This window comes from Lepidochelys kempii, chromosome 24, assembly GCF_965140285.1.
Source record: "Lepidochelys kempii isolate rLepKem1 chromosome 24, rLepKem1.hap1, whole genome shotgun sequence".
Classification (NCBI taxonomy): domain Eukaryota; kingdom Metazoa; phylum Chordata; order Testudines; family Cheloniidae; genus Lepidochelys; species Lepidochelys kempii.
Window position 1 is genome coordinate 90952 of NC_136403.1, and position 26976 is coordinate 117927.

Here is a 26976-nt window from a genome sequence, read left to right on the forward strand (position 1 = left end):
TACTGCTAGGTATTTAAATAGGGAGGCTTCCACTATAATTTAAAAATTGTTGGTAGCATCTTTGTACATAAGGGTTCAAATTTATTTAATTTTAAGACCAATTAGCTTTCCAAAAGTTTCAGAGTAACAACCGTGTTAGTTTGTATTCGCAAAAAGAAAAGGAGTACTTGTGGCACCTTAGAGACTAACCAATTTATTTGAGCATAAGCTTTCGTGAGCTACAGCTCACTTCATCGGATGCATACTGTGGAAACTGCAGAAGACATTATATACACAGAGACCATGAACACTCTGGGTGGGAGGAGGTATTGTTTTATGGTCTCTGTGTATATAATGTCTTCTGCAGTTTCCACAGTATGCATCCGATGAAGTGAGCTCTAGCTCACGAAAGCTTATGCTCAGATAAATTTGTTAGTCTCTAAGGTGCCACAAGTACTCCTTTTCTTTCCAAAAGTAAAGGTACCTGAGGCACAGAATTGTAGGGAAGGAGTAAATATATCAGTAGGTTCTCAGCAAAGAGTAAAATGTTGTGGCTGTGGCTGCCAATTTTCACTCTTCTAATAGTCCAAAAGGTGACGGGAAGGAGTTTTAAGACCAATGAATATAATAAGTGAGATAAAAGTTAGCCACATCTGATTACTCCTTCAGCTTTCAAGAGCTCAGACGACGCATCAGTACTGCTGCTGTTGGCTTTTGATAAAACATATTGATCCATGTAACAAAGTAAGACCCCCAGATTGAAGGCCTCTAAGGTTGCAAATAAAAAAGAAAATCCCAGAGGAAACTGTCAAATGCCTTTTCTGAGTCAAGGCTTAGAATGAGTGCATTTTTTTTGTCATAATATTCAAAAGTCACCTTACATTTTTGCCAGCTACCTGCTTATACCAAAAAATAGATTGATCTGTGTACCTAATTGTAGGCAGCAGGGAGCCAAGCTGTTGGTAAAGTTCTTTCTAAGGTTTTGCAAACGACATTAAGGAGGGAAATGGGCCAGTAAATGCCAGATTTTAATCTCTTTTAGGAAAGCTAATTGTAGCCTCAGTAAGAGTTTGTTAGGCTTTTTGTTAGCTTGAAGTAACAGTACATTTTGTGTAAATTGGGTGACAGCATTAGAAAAATTCGTATATCAGTTAATGGGAATTCCATTAGGAACTACAGCTTTACTGTCTTGTAGCTATATAATAGCTTCTTGGATTTTCAAAATGTCATACTCCAGACTTTCATATATTTGTTCTAGAAGAGTTATCTTCAGTATGAACTTTTTTGATGTCTGTAGGATTGTGTATCTCTTCAGGAATGCACAGCTCTCACTGAAAGTGTTCTTTGGTTATTAGTAATGTTACATAATGTGTATCCTTGATAAAGGTTATAATGGGGGCTATAATTTTTTTTATTTAGACTGAATTTCTTATTAGTGATGCTTAGAAGTGACTATCATGTTGGTATCTAAATAACTTAGGTTCTGTGGATACATACAGGGATACTGATCAGTCATTTCTGGTTGACGTTAATTAATTACAAAAAGAAAATACAAACCAACTATATAAAACCTTAAAGTTCCTCTGTCTGACAAGTTGGGAGAGATGAACCCAATCCCAAATATGAGGGCAGAAACTGCCTTAAGCTTCTCTAAGTTAGAAGTCAGTGAATTTAAAAGGAATATCATTGGGAGAATCCAATCAAATAACTTGCTATACTACAGTATGAAAATGTTCTCAGATCAATGTTTGGACATTCCGTTGTACTCACTCCAGAATGCCTTAGGTTTTAGAATCCTGAGTTTCCGATCTGAATAATAGCACTCCAGTTCTGTTCCAGCTGGATTCTGTAAGGTTGCAGTGGTTACCAATGAGCTACATACAAAAGGTACTTCTCTTCCAAAAATGTTGTGGCTAGCCTTGTGATGAAGTCACAGTGATTATCATGTGTGCTTTAGACTTTTATTAACAATTAATTTCCCCTGATTAAATGAATCCAATATGTTCAGAGACAATACATTTTAATTACATTCAAATGGGTCATTTCTATCATAAGACATTATCTCTGTCCTGGAGAAGAGTTTGTGAGGAAACTAACAAGACTGGACAGGGAGATGGGAATAGCAGACAGCAACAACTTGGATGAACAGGAAAAGAGTGGAGTGGTCGTGAGCAACAACAAAGCATGGAAGAAAATTTAGTGGTAGGGAGCAATAATGTTAAAATGAAATGATGTGGGAGGGGTTGTTTTAGAGTTTAAAATCTTTCATGCTAAGAGATCCTTTATAATTTTTGCTTGTTTGTTTGTTTACAGGCTGCACATAGAAGAAGAATTTAACCTTACAAATAAAAATGCAGCTACGTCTAGGATGAGACACAATAGCTCTTTAATAGAGAACCGCAAAAATTTACCACATTTTAGAGCAGGAAATTAAGAAGAGAATCCCATATCCAATTGAAACTAGAGCTGAGTAACAAAAATAGATCAACCACTAAAGGAAAAATCAGAATTGGAATGCAAGTACTGTCTCCTCATTATACTTCTAAATAGCCCCATTGGGTTTGCTTGCAGAGCCTATGAGGAGTAAACCAAAATGCTGGAATTTGCACATTTACATTTCAACTCATAAATTACAGAGGGGAAAACCATCTCATACTCAAAACTATTCAGCAGTTTCTGCTGTCTGAAAATTGCATTTAGTTTTGCAATGCTTCTAAGGAGTTTATTTTTAAAAATCATGCACAGAAAATTTCAAGTAATACACTGGATAGACTGAATTTTGATTCATGTGATGCTCTCACTCCATACATCATTCATAAACATAGATCACAGCTTAATAGATAACACTTTATTAGCAGTAAGAGGGTGTAACTGGCTGTTTCCCACCAAAGCCTTTGAGGAAGATTTGGGACTGCAGTCTGCTGACATTATGTCTTGTCCTAGTTTCATCCTTTAATTCTCCACACTTATTTATTGCACACAATTCCAAGGTGCCCATTACTGTAGTATCTAGGAACAATTTACATAATTTAAGGAATAGAATACGATACTTAACCAGTTTCTTAAAGGAGACTTGATCCAAGAGAGAGCCATCCATGACACTAATTCTCAGTGGGCAGTCCACCTCACAGTCAGGAGACAATCTGCCAAACTGATGCAAACTGCCTAATACCCTAAAGGCAGCAAGACACAGGGTCTAACTGTTCTGGCAGCAGAGGCAGGGCTAGCCCACTGGGGGCCCTAAGCACAAATATTTTGGAGCCCCCTTGTCGCTCACCCATCTCTTGACAATACTAATTGTATTATTTCCACAAATCAAAGAATATACCTACCCAACACATACAAGTCCACATTAAATATAAGAATAGTATTTTGGGGCCCCCTTGAACTGCTGGACCCTAAGCAATTGCTTAGTCTCCTTATACCTAGTGCCACCACTGTCTGTCAGAATTAAATTTCAGACTACAGGGTCCGATACTAATTGCAGTGCTCTCCTGTGGACCAAATTCTGTTGCATTATCTGAGACCTCTGTGTCGCTCTGGCAACACACAGAGGCCAGGAAGGTGCAGCAACTCCCTCTAGTAGGGGGAGTTCCTAGCTAGTTCTTCCTATGCTAGTGCTGCAGTGGTATGACTGTACTGGAGGGAACAAGGTAAGAATACCATGGCACTCTGGCTACTCAGAGATGCCATAACAGACTATTGGGGCTATAGCCAGCAAGTATACTTTAGAATAGCCTCTTTCCATCCCACAGTGGATACTAGGCACAGCTGAAAATTCTAGCCCTGCAGTTTCAGATTTGCAGAGGAAGATTCAAACATCTTCATTAATCACAGTTGCCATGGCAGGATAAAGGAGGAAAAGGTATCTGATATGGTGGCTGGTTTTAAGACCTAAACTGTTTAAGGTTTTAAAGCCCAAGGCAACGTGTTGCATCGAGAAGTAAAATGGCAGACAATACAGAGCGCGGCGATCTGCTATATTCTGCACTAGTGCAAGTTTCTGGGTAGTCCTTAGGGATAGCCCCAAGTAGTGTGTTCAGTAATCTAGCCTGAAGCCAATAGTGAGGTGGATGACCATGTCTGCTTCTGAAAGGAATTAATCTCTTGGCCAGCAGAACATTAAAAAGACATATATAGGGACACTGCTGAAATGAATTTAATAAGATTTCAGACGTGTAAGCAATCTTGAGAATTGGAGGACAAACCACCCTCAGCTGGAGTGAGGTCACAGCTTCTGCCAGCCTCTCAAATACTTTCTCTTGCTAATAAGTGGTTAGTTTTCATTCTGGATCTTTGTTCAGCCAGACAACAGGATAGAGAAATAGCACTGAGTGCATGGCGCAAAGAAAAGAGAATAGTAGCTTATTGATGGCACTGCAGCACATAGCATCTCGTATGAGATGTGGTTCTCCCTCTCAGGCAGAGGGGGTACTTGAAGCAGGGGTCTCCTACATTCCAGGGGAGTACCCTAACCACTGGAATAAAAGTTATCAGGGAAGTCTTCTTTCTATCCTCCCCACCTAACAGCTAGGCACCTACTGCCAAGAGAGGGTTTGCAGCTGAGAATCCCAAGCAGAGATAGGTACATATCTGCAGGTCTGCCTATATCTGAGACAGGATGGGGCTTAGCGCACACCTTTCTCATCAGCATCTCCCACTGGCTAACTTCCATGTCTGTCTGCCTAATGTGCTGGCTTTTGTGAATTGCAGTCTAAGGTGCCTAGCTCTCCCGATTCATTAAATAGGAACTCAGGCACCTAACTCAGTTGTTAATTGCAGTCATTTTCTAGGTGCCGAAAAGTTAGGCATGGTGACACTGAGCATCATCATGCCTAAACTCCTTTTGTGCATTCAGACCCCAATGAGTTAAAGATAAAAAGAAATCAATACTAAACTACTTTCAATTTAGAAATGTACAAGAAAACAAATCAACGTGCATTAAACTTTCTTTATCCAAGTATGTGTTATTTCTAATTTTGCATGACAGGTACTAAATAAAAACGGAAAATAAAACATTAAACCATAATTAGAAAAGAGACATATATACACAGCAGCAAATTACAAGAGTCAACCAGCCTTTATAGCAGGGTGGATTTGATTTAAATCAATTTGATTTAAAGCATGATTTAAATCACTAGTCAGGAAGACTCGATTTAATCATGATTTTCCAAATAGAAGTGCATTCTTGTTGGTTGTTATAACCTGAATACATATTCTTCACAACTCAGAGATAAGTGTACGTTTCATTTTTAAAAGGTATACACTATACATTTTTAAACAGGGATTTATTTTGAAAACTTTTCAGATTAGTTTTACAGCTATATCAGAAAATGAATGATTGGTTATTTCAATTACCAAAGTAATTGAAGCAGATATTTATGAAGTCATTGGGAGGTGAACTACCTCCAATTCAAAAGGTTAATCATTAATATTTGGAGGATTTTCTTGCCATGCTGTATTAGGAGGAGAACATCACCAGAGAGACATTTAAACTGTTTTATTTAACTAAAACAACAGTGTTAAGTATTCTGGATTTTTTTCTTCAACAGCAAACATATAATATTTTAACAAAACAAGCATATGTCCCACACTTCTCACATTTATCTCCAGACTTCTTCTCCTGGTCCAGGTCTATTCTGCCCCCAACAATCTTCTATTCATTGAATTTTCTGAAACTTTGCACTTTTAGAGAGAGGTAAGGGATTAACTCTGTGTACACAAAGTTGCAGAGGGACAATAGAGTTAAGGTCTGTTATTTCTCACCTCTCTATATTATTTATTTATTTTAAAAATTTTTTTGCTGTTAACAAGCATGTTACCTCTGGAGACATAAATCCACAGTTTGAGAACTGCAAAACTAAGCATCTCTGATGGTATCTTCTAAACTGAGCACTGAGTCTCATTGGGTAGATAGAAAGGTTAACCTAAATAATCTATACAGAAGCCTGTGGAACCCCATAAAATCGGGTCCCTAATCCATGAACTATTGGAACTCATTTACAAAACTTTTCTTAAACATTACATGAATATATTGTCTCATACTATAGAATTATAATTTATAATCCCTATTCCATGATGAGATATCTTTGAGCTATAATGTATCTTAATTAAAACTAGGTTTCAGAGTAACAGCTGTGTTAGTCTGTATTCGCAAAAAGAAAAGGAGTACTTGTGGCACCTTAGAGACTAACCAATTTATTTGAGCATAAGCTTTCGTGAGCTACAGCTCACTTCATCGGATGCATACTGTGGAAAGTGTAGAAGATCTTTTTATATACACACAAAGCATGAAAAAATACCTCCTCCCACCCCGCTCTCCTGCTGGTAATAGCTTATCTAAAGTGATCACTCTCCTTACAATAAGAAAAGGAGTACTTGTGGCACCTTAGAGACTAACCAATTTATTTGAGCATAAGCTTTCGTGAGCTACAGCTCACTTCAGATGAAATGAGCTGTAGCTCACGAAAGCTTATGCTCAAATAAATTGGTTAGTCTCTAAGGTGCCACAAGTACTCCTTTTCTTTTTGCGAATGCAGACTAACACGGCTGTTACTCTGAAACCTCTCCTTACAATGTGTATGATAATCAAGTTGGGCCATTTCCAGCACAAATCCAGGTTTTCTCACTCCCTCCCCCCCCAGCAGGAGAGTGGGTTTATGTGTGTGTGTGTGGGGGTGAGAAAACCTGGATTTGTGCTGGAAATGGCCCAACTTGATTATCATACACATTGTAAGGAGAGTGATCACTTTAGATAAGCTATTACCAGCAGGAGAGTGGGGTGGGAGGAGGTATTTTTTCATGCTTTGTGTGTATATAAAAAGATCTTCTACACTTTCCACAGTATGCATCCGATGAAGTGAGCTGTAGCTCACGAAAGCTTATGTTCAAATAAATTGGTTATTCTCTAAGGTGCCACAAGTACTCCTTTTCTTTTAATTAAAACTATAGGTTTTTTCCTCAAAAAGCATTTTATCAAAAAAATCCGATTTAAATCCAAAAAATCTGATTTTTTTTTTAAATCATTGATTTTTATTCACCCTGATTTACAGACTCTGTTAAAAATTCCCTCCTTGCTGATGTGGTCCACACTTTATTGTTTTGGTTATAGTGACATGGTGTGATTCACTTTTGCAGCAAAAAGAAAAGGAGTACTTGTGGCACCTTAGAGACTAACAAATTTATTTGAGCATAAGCTTTCGAGCTGTAGCTCACGAGTAAAGAAAGTACTCCTTTTCTTTTTGCGCATACAGACTAACACGGCTGCTACTCTGAAACTTTTGCAGCAGTGACACCTAGCTGTTTGAAACAATGGAGTTTAAATGAAATGATTATCATTAATGAAATGATTATCAGGCACTAAATATAAGAGGAAACAAGTACTTCTGTGGGTATTTTACTTTGGAACCATTTACATAGCGACTTTTGGACAAGAACCCAGAACATAAATAACCTGGGATCCTGCAAGCCTTTCTGATACAATTTCTCCCAGTGACTTCAATGGGACTAGTACAAGTAAGAACTACTCACATGAATAAGGGTTTGCTGTATGCCTGGTTCCTAGACATTTTGAGTCCCTTCTGCCAAGAAAACTCAGCCTAACTGGGGATCAGCTTACACAGGGTCAAGCATAACCCGTGAAGTGTCTCTCCAAATTCAGAGAGAGAAGTCACTTACTTGTATGTTCCTTTTGATGATCTCTCGGGTTAGCTGGACCTTTCCAGTGCTCGGATCCACTCCAGAGAGGGGCACCATGACTTCTCCAATCACATCATCTCGAGAGAAGCGATCAAAGCTCAACACCAGGAAGTGAAGCACCAAATCCTGCAGCTGGCTGTAGGGGATCCCATAGAAGGTAAAGGTCTCATCAAAGATAGGGTCCAGGGTCTTGCGCAACACACGAGTCTTCACTCGATGCCTTTTGTCTGGAAGAATTGTCATCTTGATGTAGGGGTCAGAGCCCTGAGTGTGCTCATCCATCACTGGCAGCCCATGGGCCTCTTGAATGGTCACCACCAATGCTTTTTTGGGGAAATTGTAGTCCACTGAGAAAGTCAGTGTTCCCAGCAGGACAGCCTCTTCTGGGGAAGATGGGGAGGAGATTTTGCTCCCACTTGGAGTGATGCTTTGATCTGGACTCAGTTCATCTCCGTAATCCACTTTTATTGGGAGCTGGTCGATACAAGGGGCTGCATTCATCCCATTTGGTGCCTTCTCGGAGCCCACTAAACCAGCTTCTGCAGCATCTACCAAAAGGTTTCCTCTTCCAGTCTCCTTGACAGTGCCGTTCTTGTCTCTGCGGATCCGGATAATCTTCTTCTTGTTACTCAAGGTTTCCGGATAGATACTAATGCCTTTCAGCATGTGAATGAATTTGTAAGGGGGCGTTTTGTGCTTTTTTTCTGCTTGCTGGTGGCAGCATGTCCACACAAATACTGTTACTGAGACAGACACCACAAGAACCGTGGCACCAATAAGCCCTGCCACAATTGGAGGCACATCTGTAAAGAAGACAAAACAATTAGGGATGAGATAACCCTTAGGCTTATTATGTTCATACAGCCCTTAAAAAAGCATGTTATTCTAATTAAAGAAAATACACCCTACACCTCGTAAAACCAACGAACCTATCAAGTGAATATGTCCATTATTACTCAATGATCTTGGTGACAGAAATGCCTTTGGAGCTTGAAATTATTTTCCTAAAATTGTTCTTTTCCATGTGGGACTCAGTTCCACACACTTATAGAGGCCCTAGGTTTTGCTTAATAACATCTTCAAATTTTTATTGCTCCTTATTCTCTCAAATCAATTTTGTATGCCATCATCATCAATGTCAGCGCTGCTCTAGTAAAAGTGTTTACTAGGGAACTACCGTTTCATGGGCCATAAGAGGCACTCTCACACTTTATGGCTTCTTTAAAAATAGTACTTGTTTCTATTTTAATATCAGCAATTGAGTAATAAGTAGTTATACTATTTAGAATCCAGAGTTCTGTCACACTTAAGTAATTTTAAATATTAGATATTTGGCCCTAAAATGATTCACTGTAAGGACTGTAACCTCCCACCCTGTTCAGATACTTGAATCTCAGACATGGCTATAGATTTTGGATACTGACAACTGTAATTTGTATATATTAAACATTTACAAAAATTGTTTCCATTTACATGAGGATTCTCATCCTGAAGGATCCTATATAATTTTATGAGCCTCACAGGGTACATATAGAGGAATCACTTCATTGACCACTAAATGCTACTGTTTCTGGGGTGGAAAGTGGTAGCTAGTAAGCGTGCATATTGACACTAGACAAGAGTGTAAGGCAGGAACTGTAGAATATCATAAAAGTCAACCTGCAAGGATAATTTTAGATAGATTTTAAGCAGGTACTGGGACTTACATCCCTACATTTGAGAAGAATGCCATGTGATATGAAATGCCCACAAGTGTGTCTCATCCAAAAGTTTATTTCTTTGTTAACCACTCCCATTCATGAACAATGAACTTCTCTGCTTCCACACCTGTCTCAGTGTCATTACCTGTTGTCTTCCATATCTTGGCAGACGGGCAGCTGCAGAGAGAGAGGAAAGCTTTCTAAGGGGGTGTTTCACTAGGGGGTGTCTCTCTATCAGCCCCAAAGAAAAAAGTCCTATCATCTGTGACCAGGGTCCCAGTGGGGGCCAGCTGTGGTCACTCAGTTAGGGTAAAATGCAAAGAATGGGGCAGACAATCCCCAAAAAGCTGGTGGATATTCCAATACTCAGATTTACCAAGCCAGCATAAAACAGCTTCTTTATTACCTTACTGGTTACTCAGAAGTCCAAACAACACAGTTCCCTTAAAGTGATCCAGCCTCAGGCCTCCATCCAGGTACCTAAGTCAAATATGATGATTTCTGAAAATCTTATTTCATCATATAAAAGAAAAGGTTCTACCAATCCCAAAAGATTGGACACATTACCTCCCAGGTTATTGAATATTCCAGATCTTACCCAAATACACGCTACAGCCAATTCTTATTAACTAAACTAAATTTTATTAAAAAACAAAAGAGAGAGAGTATGGTTAAAAGATCAATATACATACAGACATGAGTTCAATTCTTAAGATTCAGATTCATAGTAGAGATGGTGAGCTTTATAGTTGCAAAGAGTTCTTTCAGAAATAGTCTATAAGTTATAGTCCAATGTTTATATTTCAGGGTGATCCAGTTAGAACTGGGATCGCAGTCCTTATGGCCTAAGTTTCCACTGTATGAAGCTTCAAGCAGCTCTGAGATGAATAGGATCAGGACCCAAGGATCTTTTATACAATTTCATGTCCTCTTTGACAAGTTGGAGTTCCTCGGGGAGGTCCATCTTTGCAGGAGGTCCATCACCAGTACTTAGATATAGAATTAACATAAGGCAATTTCCTTGTTCCTCCACCGTTCACAGATGATTTGCTATACATTTCAAAGAGAGATGAATACAGAGAGATCCCGTGTTTACAATTAATTTAAATGCTAGGATGTTCTTTTGAGTTCTGAATTATCAGAATACAGCATAGACAGGGACTGTTGATTACATTGTTGACCATTACCCATATACATGCATAAAACCACAACCATTACCTCCCCACATGTCTTTAAGGGTCGAATTTGAGTCATTTATTTTGCAGGATGTTTAACCCTTTCTAGCCATGCGTCACACCCTCAATGTGAGTCTGGTGTGGAAGGGAGAAATTAAAGGTCCTGGATACCTTTTAAGGACCTTCCAACATTGATATGTGCCATGTTTACACTGAATTCTTAGTAAGGCCAAATTATTGATGCATGCTTTTGCCCAAGTTAGAACCTTAGTCCGTACTTTGTGAAACACTTTAGTGATTCCAGGATTTAGTCTATGTATTGACTTAACATAGCCATTAATGTTCTTCAAAGAGCACATACTCTAGCATTCAACCATGAGGGCTGTGAGGTGTTATACCTCAGTTTCCCTTTTTTGCACAGCACATTAGGTCCACAATGTCTTTTCTCCTGTGTACAGTTTCCAGATCAGATACAGGCATTCACTGTGAAATATCAGTATCACAAGGCCTTTTAACATAAAGTGTGTTCTTATGTATCACTCTTAACATGTTCAAGGGTTTTTCCAAAAGATTAGACACATTGTAATTTTTTACAGTTTTTGGTATCAGCAACATGTTAGTTACAATTATTAGCAATAATATTAACATCAGTTCTATCACGTGTACATTTACAATAATTTTTGTCATACCAAGCCTTTTTGTTTAGACAAATAATTTGTTAGGTTAGCTTGTTCAATGTCCCTTTTGAACTTTCGTAGCTTTTTCTTTACTTTAGGATTTTTCTTAACATAGGATTTCAGTTTAACCACTTCCTTGAGGTTTTAGTATTTTAGAGATGAGGGAGGCAAGTTTGTAAGGGCATTTTGCTTTTTAAGAGTTAGCTTGCTTTTCTTTTTTTTTCTTGTCAGGTAGGAAGTTTGTATGGACATCATGCCTTAAAGAGACACAACCATTTTCTATCATGTCTGAACTATAGTTCTGCTTTTCACCTAGCAATTTCTGCATCCACAAGGTATCAGATACACTAGCTAGTGCTTACTAAGAAATTACATGACAAATCCAAAAAGTGTCTATGGGTCTATTCATAAGGCTGCTCTGCTGTGTAAAACCAGGAATCTAGCCTCTTTCTTCAACCTGAGACACAGACTATTCACTTTCAAAATTAGCTAAGGAAGCCTTCTTTAAGCTATTCACACTAGATTTTTCTAAAGCAAATTCAGTGGATTCATTTTCATTTGAAAGACTTTGGCCATTAGGCACCAACATACTTTCCTCAGAAGAGAGACTGTTTACTATCAACAATGGCCCATTAAGAGTCAATGGAAACAATTCCTTTTCACAGACCTCAAAGACTTCACCCAGAAATTCCTTTCCTTCTGCAGTATTATGCACTGCAACAGATTCTTTCTGAGCTTTATTTATGTCCAGAACTGACTTTGGCACAACAGACGAATCACCAACCTCCTTTTGAGTTTCACATACATCCAGAATCACCTCTGGCCCATCAGGAGGATTTTTACACAATCCCCTTTCAGGTAAATTGCTAGACTTCATAGTCAAAAGATTAGAAACATCCTCTTCCTTGTTAAAAGTTTCCCCACTGTCAGTGGGTAACATAGTTAAATCACCTTCATGCTTTCCTTGTGCCCTGGCTATATCAACCTGGTCAGACAAGGTTGTCATATTTTTACCCAGCAACATACTAGCAACAGGCAAAATAAAAGCACCAGAATTGCTTGGTCCCTGGGAGCTACTTATGACATTAACTGGATGCAACCTAGTTATAATGTCATTATCCCTAGCAGACAGAAATTTAGGACCACTTCCTTCCTGGGCTTTTGTTGTATCCAGAATCAACTCTGAGTTAACTAATAAATTTTCAACCATCATAGGTGACAGGCTTCTTCTGTCTGCTTTACAGACAGAGAACTAGAGAGACACTGTTTCTCAGCAGGCATGCTGCTATTCAAAACAGACAAACAACTGGAGATATGTTTCAGAGTATGAAGTGAGCTGTAGCTCACGAAAGCTTATGCTCAAATAAATTGGAGATATGTTTCAGAGTAGCAGCCATGTTAGTCTGTATCCACAAAAAGAAAAGGAGTACTTGTGGCACCTTAGAGACTAACAAATTTATTTGAGCATAAGCTTTCGTGAGCTACAGCTCACTTCATCTTTCTCTTTGTTTCAGCACCCAGGGCTGATTTCAGACATACACCCAGACAGTGTGACAGCTTCCTTAAAATGCCACTCCCAACAGATAAATTGCTATTCTCCATAGATAAGAGTCTCATTACACTGACAGGTTTCAGAGTAACAGCCCTGTTAGTCTGTATTTGCAAAAAGAAAAGGAGTTCTTGTGGCACCTTAGAGACTAACCAATTTATTTGAGCATAAGCTTTCGTGAGCTACAGCTCACTTCATCGGATGCATACTGTGGAAACATCCGATGAAGTGAGCTGTAGCTCACGAAAGCTTATGCTCAAATAAATTGGTTAGTCTCTAAGGTGCCACAAGTACTCCTTTTCTCATTACACGGAGCTGCTTTAAACAAATCACTTGCTAACAATTCATCACTTACCAAGACTGTATCCTTTCCTTCCTCAGTTAGGGCTTTAACCTGATCACCAACTTTAATTTGCTCTAGAGAAACATTTCCCTGAGCCTTATCTAATGGCAGATTTACTTCTGAGATATCAGACACAGAAATTTCTTCCACATATACAGTGCCTCCTTGCATAGATAAACAGCTATCTTCCTTAGACAAGCATTTGGAGAACCGCTCCATAAGCAAGTCCTTGCCCCCTAATAGACACAGGTTCAGGATTATTTCTTTCCTGTGACTGATTTATGTCAACCTGATTGAACAAAGCTTTAATATCATCCCCAATAAAAAGATCCTTAGGCAATAACTTCCTTACACCAGCTCTAACTTCATATTTAACACCATTCCATTCAAGGTGGATTTTGGCTAAAGGCACTTACAGTAAACTCATAGAGAATTACAATATTCACACTCTGATCTTATAAGTAATCTTCTTTAACAAGTGTGATGTTAGAAGCTAGAACTTTCCCTAAACAGCTTTTACCATTGACTTTTACATTCTCTGCACAACTAATGGGGTTACCTTCACCTGAGATCACACTAAAAGCATTTACATAAAAGGTGGCAGTGTTGGAGTATATTTGGTTACACACAGACAACTGCTTAGAGTCAAAAAACATACCAACATTGTTACAAACTGTATAGATTCTATCCCCATCTTTGTTGTTCAGAGAAGCTGGCTTTTCAGGATGATACAGTTCCTGTTGTTCCTTTATTCTCTTGAGTTGGAGCTTAAGTCTGTCCACTTTTGCCTTAGCTTGTAGTTCCTGTAATCGAATATATGCCAGTCTCTGTTCATGTTCAAAACACAGGCGTTCTCTTTCCATATCAGTTATTTTTTGCTTTTCCAGAAACTGAAGATATGCCATTCTTTGTTCAAACTGCTACTGGTTTCTCACTGCAAGCATTTTCGCTATCACTGGTTTCAGAGGGGTAGCTGTGTTAGTCTGTATCAGCAAAAACAACAAGGAGTCCTTGTAGCACCTTAGAGACTAACACATTTATTTGGGCATAAGCTTTCATGGCCTAGAACCCACTTCATCGGATGCATGGAGTGAAAATACAGGAGCAGGTATAAATACATGAAAGGATGGGGGGTTGCTTTACCACGTGTGAGGTCAGTCTAATGAGTTAAATCAATTAACAGCAGGATATCAAGGGAGAAAAAATAATTTTTGAAGCGGTAAGAGAGTGGCCCATTACAGACAGTTGATAAGAATGCGTGAGTAACAGTAGGGAGAAACTAGTACTGGGGAAATTAAGTTTAGGTTTTGCAATGACCCAACCACTCCCAGTCTCTATTCAGGCCTAATCTGATAGTATCCAGTTTGCAAATTAATTCCAGTTCTGCAGCTTCACGTTGGAGTCTGTTTTTGAAGTTTTGAAGGTATCCTGCTGTTAACTGATTTAACTCGTTAGACTGACCTCACACTTAGTAAAGCAACCCCCCATCCTTTCATGTATTTATACCTGCTCCTGTACTTTCACTCCATGCATCCGATGAAGTGGGTTCTACCCACGAAAGCTTATGCCCAAATAAATGTGTTAGTCTCTAAGGTGCCACAAGGACTCCTCATTGTTTTTCCTTATCACTAGCAATTAACAGATTTTCAATTCCTGCTCTGGGGCTTTTTTCTTAAAAGACAACCCCCTCTGTGAGCACAATTCTTCCAAGCTTTTTCTGTCAGGATCTTAATCAGGGTCACTCACTGTAACTGATTTTTAACCCTTAAACTCTCCAATAGCCAACATTAATTTTTGACAAGCGTGTGGTCCAAAAACTGATCCAAAAACCCAATTAACCTGTGGTAATGTGTATCCTAGCATGACTAAGTCACTGTGGCTGGGGTCCCAGTGGGGGCCAGCTGTGGTCACTCAATTAGGGTGAACTGCAAAGAATGGGGCAGACAATCCCCAAAAAGCTGGTGGATATTCCAATACTCAGATTTACCAAGCCAGCATAAAACAGCTTCTTTATTACCTTACTGGTTACTCAGAAGTCCAAACAATAAAGTTCCCTTAAAGTGATCCAGCCTCAGGCCTCCATCCAGGTACCTAAGTCAAATATGATGATTTCTGAAAATCTTATTTCATCATATAAAAGAAAAGGTTCTACCAATCCCAAAAGATTGGACACATTACCTCCCAGGTTATTGAATATTCCAGATCTTACCCAAATACACGCTACAGCCAATTCTTATTAACTAAACTAAATTTTATTAAAAAACAAAAGAGAGAGAGTATGGTTAAAAGATCAATATACATACAGACATGAGTTCAATTCTTAAGATTCAGATTCATAGTAGAGATGGTGAGCTTTATAGTTGCAAAGAGTTCTTTCAGAAATAGTCTATAAGTTATAGTCCAATGTTTATATTTCAGGGTGATCCAGTTAGAACTGGGATCGCAGTCCTTATGGCCTAAGTTTCCACTGTATGAAGCCTCAAGCAGCTCTGAGATGAACAGGATCAGGACCCAAGGATCTTTTATACAATTTCATGTCCTCTTTGACAAGTTGGAGTTCCTCGGGGAGATCCATCTTTGCAGGAGGTCCATCACCAGTACTTAGATATAGAATTAACATAAGGCAATTTCCTTGTTCCTCCACCGTTCACAGATGATTTGCTATACATTTCAAAGAGAGATGAATACAGAGAGATCCCGTGTTTACAATTAATTTAAATGCTAGGGTGTTCTTTTGAGCTCTGAATTATCAGAATACAGCATAGACAGGGACTGTTGATTACATTGTTGACCATTACCCATACACATGCAAATACACAAAAACACAACAATTACCTACCCACATGTCTTTAAGGGTCGAATTTGAGTTGTTTATTTTGCAGGATGTTTAACCCTTTTTTAACCAAGCGTCACACCATCATTACCACCAGTTCAGCTCCACCAATGGAAGCAGTGGTGAAAGCATTAGTGTAGACGGCTCCAGGTGGCTTCTGGTGATTTAAACACTGAGTTGTCAATCTTTGCTCAGAACGGGTCTCAGGTTTAAAAAAAAAAAAAGACAGTGCATCTTATAAATGACTGATATCCCATATAATTTGTCAATGACAGTTTATTTGCAATTCCTAAGAAATTGAATCTTCTAAAATACAGGAAATTGCACTTGCTCGTCTAAAATTTGCCAGGAGGGCGATGACCCACAATTTATTGCCTCCCTATTTTTGCTTTCCTAGCTACAGGCCTGTGTGATTCTAATTGTGACAGATATTGCAATCCCATGCAGCATCTTTGGGGTCCACTGTATGAAATATATTAATGGTTTATGCATGATTGTGTTCTACTCCATGGTGGAGGCTTTCCATGGATCCTCCAGGAACTAAAAACAGTAGGGGAGTAATTATAAGGGGGTGATTACTCTGGAGATTGTAAACAATTCCAAAAAAATGCCACCCCCTGGGGTGTTTGAATATACTGACTGAAACTGGATTTTTCCAGAGATTTGGACAAAGAAAGGGCTTTCGGTATAAAAAGCATTTCGGTTCACATGGCTTTCTTTTGATTTGGCAAACAGAAAGGACCCACTTGCAGAAGGTTTGGAGGGCCTTTGGCTTACTAGAACTTCATAAGACTGATGGATGACCTCTGGTAAGCTTTTAGCATGCATATAGGAACTCTTATTTATGTTTTTGCCCTAATAAATGTGTTTGCTTGGAAGAACGGTGTTGTCACTGGTAAAAAATACTAATTGTCTTCTGAGAGAAAGTAACATATAGGCTGGCCTTTAGGCAGAGGGGCTTGCCGGGGATGTGGCACTAATAACATTTGATTTTACATTTAGGGTTGTGAAAAAGTAGACATTTTTTGTTACAGGTATAAAAGAAAAGACTAATGATATCCCCCTGTGGTTCCTGTGCCTTTGAAGATTCTCTTGAAATCTGATGATTTTGGGAAATTGTGTTGTCTTGGTCTCTGGTTTTCTACTGCATTAAGATCTGCATGCACTGAGATTGACTGATGGGGAAGCCCAAGATCTTGTCTTTATAAAACAGCAGTCTAAAGTACCAGCAGACACACTAGCTCCACCTGCACTTTAGATTTGCATTATTACAAGTAAACAGTTCAGCTGAACTTTGTTACTTGTCATAGTGCAGTGTGTTCATCCTGGCTGTTCAGAGTGTCTGAACTCTCCAGTTATTGCCGTAGCAGACATTACGGTTGCCTATCACCAGGAATCCTAGTTTTCTGTGATACAAAAACCAAAATTCTTCAATAAAAAACCATAAAATTCCAAGTTTTTCCACGGTTAAAATGAAATGCTGAACTTTAGTTACCCTAGCTACAATATATACACATATCAGTGGAACACAATGTTCTAGTGATATATTTACAATTTTTAAGCTGACAGCCCGAGCCCTGCCCATTCTCCTCGTTATCTGACCTGTCCCCATTCCCAATTCAATCACATAATTGGGGTTCCATTGTATATGTTTTTATTTTTCACAAAATGTAAAAACTAATGATTCTCTTTAAAAATGCAGATTCTACGTTTTTCTGTGGCAAACTGGCAGGGATCCTAGAGATCTACCGCACCGCATTAAGAAGTTGAATTTTGACAGCTTATGACATCCCAGGTTGTTTGTTTGTTTTTTTACAAATAAGTCTCTACCCTTTAGACTTTGTCTATGCTAGGAAAGTTAGTACCCATATTTCAGCCATTGCCACAGATGGCACTGGTGATAAAAGTGTAAGTGATACCAAGGATAGAGCTCAGGAGTTTTTAACCACCGTCTTGAAAATCTGTTAAAATAGGTTTTCATGATACAGTGGTGAGCCCTTTCTATATTAATGGCTTAACATAAGCACCAATCCAGTTGTATCATTGCCACTAGTTGCTATAATGTAAGTTTTGCATTATGTTCAATGTTTCCAAACAACTCTTTCTCAAAATTTCCTATTGTGACACTTCCTCCAGTGGGAACATTGGGATAGTCAAGGCTCCAAGCAGCCATGGGTGTTTCAGCTTGTCAGCTAAACCTGTTTAAAACATGACATATTGGCAAAAATATGAGCTGCGGACAGTGCCTTGTCTACACTTGGACTCCCATTAGTGGAGCTGCACCGGTGTTACCAATGATAGAAAGCTTTTCAGTAAGATGGTTAGTGTAGACAAGGACCCTTGTCCTTGTCCTAGTCGGCAATCAGCCTGAAATACAAGATCTGAAGTGAGAATGACCTTTGTTCATAATAATTTAGATAAGTATTTCACTGATGATCAAAACAGGTAAAACAGGAAATGGATGATTATATTCTGAAGATCTGCACAATCTAATTTTGCTTTCACAGGAAAGTGAAATGGGTTGTGGGTGGTTCTTGGGAGAGTACCAGTGCTCCCATCTTCTCAAAAGTGGGGAAAGGGAGGAACTGTATAGGTCCCTTATACAAGAGTTGTAAGAGTAGCAGTCCACAGTTGAAGAGGTGCTGAATCAAATATACTTTAAATGTTAACCATATACATTTACCCTTTTAAAATGCCTAAAATAGTAGGTATTCCAAAAAACTATTTTTATTTTTTCTGGCAAGAACACAGTCATATGTATTTCCACCTTATGCAACAGAAAGCTTGTATGCATAAAATTACAAGAGAGGTTCTACAGGTAGAATTGAGCGGGGGGAAAGCAATGATACTCTTCTTCCAAGCTCTACCCATATGAGATGTCTAAACTGAGACACTACTCAGTGTAGATCAGGGGTCGGCAACCTTCGGCACGCAGCCCATCAGCGTAATCCGGTGGCGGGCCGCAAGGCATTTTATGTTGACCATATGCAGGTATGTCCCCCTGCAGCTCCAGCACGGCCCGCCACTTCCTGCAGCTCCCATTGGCCAGGAATGGCAAACCGCGGCCACTGGGAGCTGTGGGGGGTCGTGCCTGCGGAAAGTCAACGTAAACAAAATGTCTCGCGGCCTGCCACCAGATTACCCTGATGGGTTGCGTGCCAAAGGTTGCTAACTCCTGGTGCAGGTATTAAAAAACGGATCCTGCATGCTCTGTGGAGACAATGCTGGACTCCTCAGCATGGGTTCAGATACATCGCTGGACTTCGTAGCTTTTTCCCTCCCTCTTACATGCTTTGATCATTAGTGAAATGTAACCTATGACATTAAATGACATTAAAACTGTAACCATTAGGCATCTGAGTTAACACCCTTTAAGATGAACAGGGTAGCTCACATTTGATCTTTTATTTCAGGCCCCATGTAAACTAAGGCAGCTATCACAGCAGAGGCTCATACTCTATTCACATGTTGATGGTTTTCTTTACAAACAAAAAAGGGCTGGAGACTTTCTTTTATGCAAGTTGACATTTTGTAGCACAAGATGGCCACCTAAAAAAATGCTACCTTGCCAAGGTGCTCTATGCCTAATTTGAGCGCTAAAAGCTGCAGTAGCTCAGAAGAGGGTACAGCAGCCATAGCAGTGTGATCACTAAAAAGGTTGCAAGAGGACTGTGGAACTGCAAGAGGGCCCATTACAACCTCACAGCTATAATTCATAGAATCATAGAATATCAGGGTTGGAGGGGACCTCAGGAGGTCATCTAGTCCAACCCCCTGCTCAAAGCAGGACCAATCCCCAATTAAATCATCCCAGCCAGGGCTTTGTCAAGCCAGACCTTAAAAACTTCTAAGGAAGGAGATTCCACCACCTCCCTAGGTAACGCATTCCAGTGTTTCACCACCCTCCTAGTGAAAAAGTTTTTCCTAATATCCAACCTAAATCTCCCCCACTGCAACTTGAGACCATTACTCCAGTTTGTTGTCCTAACCCACTCAGAGGCAGACAACATGGTGGTAAAAAAAACACTTTAGTCCTGTCTAAATTACAGCTTCTAACAGGGAGAATTACATCTAAACTGTCCAGCATAGATGAAGCCAAAAGGTGCAGTGATTCAGTGCAGGGTACAAAAGTGGGACCCTGACTCCAATTAAGTACAACTGGAATAGTGCTGGCATTATTTGCGGATTGTTGCAAATACTTATGTGTGGACAGAAGGTATGTTACAATCGCAGCAAGTGCTGTTTTTCTAGTGCAGAGTTAACTTCTGGGAGGGTTTTCAAAGGTAAGAAAATCTCTGTGCGGTTGTGAAGAGAAGGGCTAGAGAGAAATGAAACTACTGCATCTATTTTTGGAGGGGTGGGAGGAGTTATCTGAACAGATCATCTGACCTGTTTTAGATTCACACAGCATTGTTAGTCATGGTTTGCTGTTTCTCAAATCCCCATCATACTTCACCTGAATGATGAGAGGAAAGCCTTTCAATACCATCTTTCTTCCTCCCTGGCCTACAACACGTCAGAGAGACCTGCATAAACTACTTCCATAATAAAATTAAATACCAGAAATCAGCCTGATCTCTGCATTATTACAAACTTAGTCAGTGATGGGCAGCACAGTCTTAAAAAACTAACCTTTTGTACGGACTTTCATTCTACACCAGCCAGAGCAGCTAGACCCAATTTTTTAACAAGGCAACTTTGAAAGTGGTAAATAGGAAAGGTATTGAACATCTTGGATTTTTCATTTTCTCATTTTTAAATGCTCTTTGGTCTTAAGAAGAAGGAGGGTGTCATTTGATAGTTAGCTGAACTGCAACAGATTAACATTTAGTGAGCTGAGCGAAAACTCTGAATTCTCTAAGGATACCAATATCTGTAAGCTCTTCACGGTTTTGTCCTTATTGTTAGAAAATAAACTGTCTTCCTGGACTGCAACTGAAACACAACTTCCCAAAGGTAACTGACCCAAGTGATGATAAATTGGCCTCAGGTCCCATGATCTGTGACTAGAATAACTAGAGCATACAGTGCTCATAGATGACATTTACAATTCAGTAGACATGTCTTTGGTTGTTTTTATTTCTAATACTCCCTGTTCCCTCCATATGAACTGGATTCTGCTTCCAACATAGGATTTTTTACTAATCTTCTCATCCTCTTTGAAGAGAGACAAATAAACGTTAACAGATTATCTGTATAAAATCACTACAGTGACCCTTTGTAGATATTACAAGTTACATGCCAAATGCAAAGAAGATGCCGACAAATGCTGTAACCCCTGTCCCTATTCATTCTGATCTCAAAATACTGCATAATCCTCAAAAACAGCAGAAAAAGCCACCAGCAAATTTCAAATACCCCCCCCCCCCAACTCTGGGCTGAGAACAGGAATTAGACTCAGCTGAAAACACTGTTTTTTTGTTTCTGAAAGTTTTACGCCCTACAACCTCTGCCTTAACTATAAACACATTCTGGCCAAAAGAAATAAAAATTATACTGCCTGACAAAGAAAGTGCAATTTACAGGAGCCCCTTGCAAACCTCGAGCATAAGGTCCCATTCTGCCTCTAGAGGACCACACAAGGGAGAGCACAGACTGGAGTATTAGGTACATAGGAATTGCCAGATTGTCTCAGAACAGTGGTCCATCTAGTCCAGTTTATGCCTCTAACAGTGGACTGTATCAATAGCTTCAGAAGAAGGTCCAAGAAACCCTTCAGGGGGCAGCTGTAGAAGAGCCTGCCTACAGGAAAGGCTGCTACTTAACCCTCATTAATTAGAGCAGTGGTTTTCAAACTTTTTTTCTGGTGACCCAGTTGAAGAAAATTGTTGATAACAGCGACCCAACGGAGCTGGGGATGAGGGGTGTGGGAGGGGCTCAGGGCTGGGGCCGAGAGTTGGGGTGCGGGAGTGAAGGCTTCAGGGTGGGGCCGGGGATGAGGGATTTGGGGAGTAGGAGGGGGTAACGGCTATGGGCTGGGGGTGCAGGCCCTGGGGTGGGGCCAGGGATGAGGGGTTTGGGGTGCAGGAGCAGGCTCCAGGTTTGGGGGGCTCAGGGCTGGGATTGCGGCGTGGGAGGGTCAGGACTCTGGGCTAGGGGTGTAGGCTCTGGGGTGGGGCCAGGGATGAGGGGTTTGGCGTGCAGGAGGGAGCTCTATGTTTGTGGGGCTCAGGGCTAGGGATTGGGGCGCAGGGTTGGGGCATGGGCTTACCTCAGACAGCTCCTGGGCAGCGGCGCAGTGGGGGTGCTAAGGCAGGCTTCCTGCCTGTCTTGGCACTGTGGACCACGCTGCGCCCCAGAAGCAGCCACCAGCAGGTCTGGCTCCTAGGCGGAGGTACACAAGCAGCTCTGCAAGGCTCTCACCCGCAGGTACCGCCCTCTCCCCCAGTTTCTATTGACTGGTTCCCAACTAATGGGAGTGGGGAGCTGGTGCTCAGGCTGGGGGCAATGCGCGGAGCACTGTGGCCTCCCCGCCTAGGAGCCAGACCTGCTGCTGGCCACTTCTGGGACACAGTGCAGTGTTGGACCAGGTAGGAACTAGCCTGCCTTAGCCGGGCAGCACCGCTGATGGGACTTTTAACGGCCCTGTCGGCAGTGCTGACCAGAGCCGCTGCGACCCAGTGCCTTACATTCTATGACCCAGTACTAGGTCGCGACCCGCAGTTTGAAAACCACTGCATTAGAGGTTAGCTTATGCCCTGAAACATGAGAGTTTATATCCTTTCAAAAACTTGAAGTTGTGACCCGGGATGTTTTTATTTTCCATACAAATATACAATCCCATTTTAAATTCTGATAATTTCTTGGGTGCATGTGGAGGTGAATAGAGGGAGGAGTACTTTCTCCTTTTCCCTACTGGTGACCTGCAGTGGTCTACAGAAAAAGGAATCATTCCTACATGCTTCCTAAGATGTGCAGAAATTTATTCCTGCCCCTCCAGCCCTCTGGTTTTGGGAGTGGAAGGAGAAGTTGGTGTACCAGTACGCATTGGAAATGGCACTAAAAGGGCCTGATCTGCATGGTATGTGTCTAAGGCAGGGGTGGGCAATAATTTTTGCAGGGCTTACCACTCCATGAATTTTGGTAAGTCATCACGGGCCTGCACATTTCTACTATATTAATGGAGGGGGTGCGAGGTCTGGGAGGGAGTTTGGGTGCAGGAAGGAGCGCCAGGCTGGTGCAGAGTGTTGGGGTGCAGGAGAGGGTAAGGGGTGTGGGCTCTGGGAGGGAGTTTGGTACAGGAGGGGGCTCCAGCCTGGGGATTGGGGTGCAGGGTCTGGGAGTTTGGGTGCAGGAGGGGGTTTTGACCTGGGGCAGGGGGTTGGGGTGCGGGAGGGGGTGCGAGGTGCAGGCTCTGGCTGCAGGGCCATCATTAGGCATACGCAGCAGCATAGTGCACTATGAAATTTGGGGCCCCAAATTTCATGGTGTCCTAGGCAGCTGTGTGCTGCATACGCGGCAGCACCAGACCTGCGACCAGCCCTATCCCTCGGCCGGCCCCGCGCAGGCTGTGCCCACTGCAAGGCGCAGGGCCGTCCCTAGGGGGGTGTGGGGCCCTGGACAACTCCCTCTGCCCTGCCTCTTACCCTTCCCCCCTGCTCTACCCCCGGCCCGCCCCCATTCCACCTCTTCCCCCACCAACCCGCACTCACCGGCAGCAGCGGGAAGCGGAGCAACCTGGTCACAGCCCGCTCCCAGCCGCAGTGCTCCGCTTCCCGCCACCGGTGAGTACGGAGAAAGGATCGCCCCCCGCACTCACCAGCGGCGGGAAGCAGAGCGACGCAGCCCCAGCCCACTCCGCTTCCCTTGTCCCAGCCCCAGCTATGTCGCTCAGGTTGGGGAAAGGACTTCCCCCGGCTCTCACCGTGCCTGGAACCCCAGGGGTTCACGAACCACAGTTTGGGAACAACTAGTCTAAGGTTTCAGAGTGGTAGCCATGTCAGTCTGTATCAGGAAAAAAAAATGAGGAGTACTTGTGGCACCTTAGAGACTAACAAAAATATTTGAGCATAAGCTTTCGTGGGCTAAAACCACTTAATCGGATGCATGCAGTGGAAAATACAGTAGGAAGATATATATACACAGAGAACATGAAAAAATGGGTGTTGCCATACCAACTGTAACAAGACCAATTAATTAAGGTGCGCTATTATCAGTAGGAGAAAAACTGCAGGAGATTTACAGTATCACACTCCTCTACTGTGCACTTTAGGAAGTGCAGGGGAAGGTAGCACAGGCACTGTGGACCTTAGAAGATCCACATCTCATTAATGCACCTGTCCTGTTGATCTTCTAGAAGCTGTGCCAGTAACTCTTGGAAAGTCACTCACAATGCAGCAGCAAATACACTGCACTTGTGCACTCAAAACCACATGGCACCCTACTAACCACTGGTGCAGTTATAGTGGTGTAAGTTGCAACAGCACAGTTCTCTAGTGAGTAAGCACCAAATGAAAGTTATAATTTTAATGAATCACTCCTGCAAGAAACTAACTGGGTACCTCTGCATTCAGAAGCAGTAGAATTTCCTACCAAAGCTTATTCCAAACCGTCTTTCCCATCTGCTGATGAGAAGTTGGTTCCAACTGCCCCCAACCAATTTCTTCACTTTTTCCTTACTCCTATTGTCCTTCGTGCTTTGCTCTTTCCTTCCCTCCCCAATCACTCTCACATTCCTCTCTTCAGTGTCTCTACTCCTTTCTTTCATCCTTCTGATCAGAGAATCCCCATCTAAGAGAGAACCACTTACTAAATAAGTAAATAAATCAAAAACAACAATCCCCAGCCAAACTGGGGGCAAGAAGATCATGAAATGAACATGACATTTTCAAACCATCTCATTGTTCATTCTCCTTGAGGCCTCCTCCTCCTCTCTCTCTTTCTTCCTGTTTAAACTTCAACATCTTTGGGGCAGGGAATTCCTCTTATGGGTTTGTATACAGCCTAACATAATGGCCCCCAGTCTTGGTTGGGGCCATTAGGTGCAACCATAATACAAAATAATAAAAAATAAGATTCTATTTATTCTCTCGGTGATAACACTGGCACACAAAAGGAGCCTGATGTGCCACTCTGCTACACTACTTTTATGCTGGTATGACACCACTGATTTCAATGGCGTTACATAGGCATACAAATGGTGTAAAAGTGGAGACTCAGGCCTCAGAGGTGCATGGTGCAAACGGCTTTTCCTCCTCAGAGTACTTACTTGAGGGCAGGCCACCTTAGCTTTTAAAACCAGATGAAAGTCATGGACATTGATTGACCCAGATCCCCAAAGGTAATTAGGCTCCTAACTTCCATTGATTTCAGTGGAAGTTGGGCACCCACATATCTTTATGAATCTGGGTCATTCAAACTAACTAGCACACGCCTACTCTGTTAAGCAGTCAATTATTCTTAATCAGGACTTTCTGTAATTCTCACAGTTTATACATTCCCAGGAGGCACTTACATATGTTGAATAATATCCTATGTTTCTTACACAATTTATTTTAGATTAGTTTATAAGTTCTCTGCAAGTAAGAAATAGAAGAGGTGGGAAGAGTGATTGTTTCAGGAAAAGGTGCAGAGCTGTATGAATAAAAGGACCAAACACTTTGAGACAGTCTGTACAAGTGTACAATTGTATGGTAGAAGGCCAAGGACATTATCTAAGGCTGAAAGGTTGTAATACTGTAACTAAATTACCCATTACAAAGCTAACTAGAATTAGTATTAGTGGAAGTGTTTAGGCAATATTTACACACACCACTTTAACCAAAAGTTGGATTTTAAATGTATTTAGTTAAACCAATGCAAACCCCTTTGTGTACATTATTAAGGGCACAGGTAGAGCCCTTACTGATATAGCCTAAATTGATCCACGCCATTTTTAAACTGCTTTAAGAGTGCCCATATAGGGTTTTGCATCAGTTAAACTAAATTGATTTTAAAACATCTTTAGTTAAATTGGTCCAAGTTTGTGTGTAGACAAGTCCTTTGAATAATGGCACAAACAATTATTTGGATGTCCCCGATGCAGAATGTTGTACTTTGATAATGCATAACACAAGAAAGACTGCTGGGAACCAAACCATTTAACAATGGTCTATCTGCAGAAGCAAGCTTTGATGGCTTTTTTATAAGAGTGCCATAAGGACTGTTAGAGAGACATGATGAGTGAGATAAATGTGACATTCTATACCTTGGGGGAGTGTCCTGTAACCCCCATATTCCTCATCTGTATATAACTGTGATATTACATTAAAGCATGCCTTGTAAGGTATCAGGGGAAAGGTTATGGTCTGCTGAAAGACACTGTTCTATCTAAATATGTGTATCATCAATGCATATGAAATTATAAGAATTGTGTTGTACAGTTTTCACTAAAATATGGTGTGGGTTTGGGAGGCACTCAGATACTCGCCCTACAGTGACAATGACAAGGGAGGTAACCAACACCTGGGTGGGTGCTGTTGAACAGACATCACCAGCAACTGTCCAGCAAGGGAGCTACAATGCAATGACTCACGTGATTAGGGCCACACCAGGGTAACTGCTCAACCTTGCCTGGGGACTCAGCAATGCCCACCAGGTATGCCTGGCCTTGTGTTCTCCAAGCACATGGACTAAGAGTATAAAACAGGACATGGGGGCCCATGATTCGCCTTTCGCCTGCCCCCACCTATGCTGCAAGCCACAAGGACACTGAGAAGATTTAAGACTCCTCTCCAAGAGGAGATTGGCCCAGGTTTCAAGCGTGAAATCTGTGTACTATGAACTGCAATATCCAGTGGGGTGAGAAAACCGCTTAATGTAGATGTTGGCCAGTCTAATAGGGTTGAGAGTTTAGACTGCATGCTTATATTTTCTTTCTTTTGGTAACTAACTCTGACTTTTTGCTTATAACTTATAATCACTTAAAATCTATCTTTTGTAGCCAATAAATTTATTTTACTGTTTATCTTTACCAGTGAGTTTGTATGAAGTGTGTGGCAAAACTGCTCAGGTTTGCAAAGGTTGGTGTATATCCACTTTCCA

General features: G+C 41.1%; 1 protein-coding gene across 5 annotated transcripts in view; it reads right to left on the reverse strand.

Moving 5' to 3' along the window:
- The window catches only part of SYT11 (synaptotagmin 11), a 43136-nt gene that overhangs the window by 10614 nt on the left and 5546 nt on the right, over nucleotides 1-26976 (reverse strand). For 2 of the 5 annotated variants that reach the window (XM_073323182.2, XM_073323181.2), the window contains exons 2-3: nucleotides 9523-9554; nucleotides 7657-8480 (exon numbers count right to left, since the gene is read on the reverse strand). In XM_073323182.2, coding sequence (XP_073179283.1) covers nucleotides 7657-8480; nucleotides 9523-9554 — 856 coding nt within the window. Of the gene's footprint in view, nucleotides 1-7656; nucleotides 8481-9522; nucleotides 9555-9783; nucleotides 12692-26976 lie in introns of those variants that run through there. The other 3 variants (XM_073323185.2, XM_073323184.2, XM_073323183.2) reach the window with 3 other exon arrangements.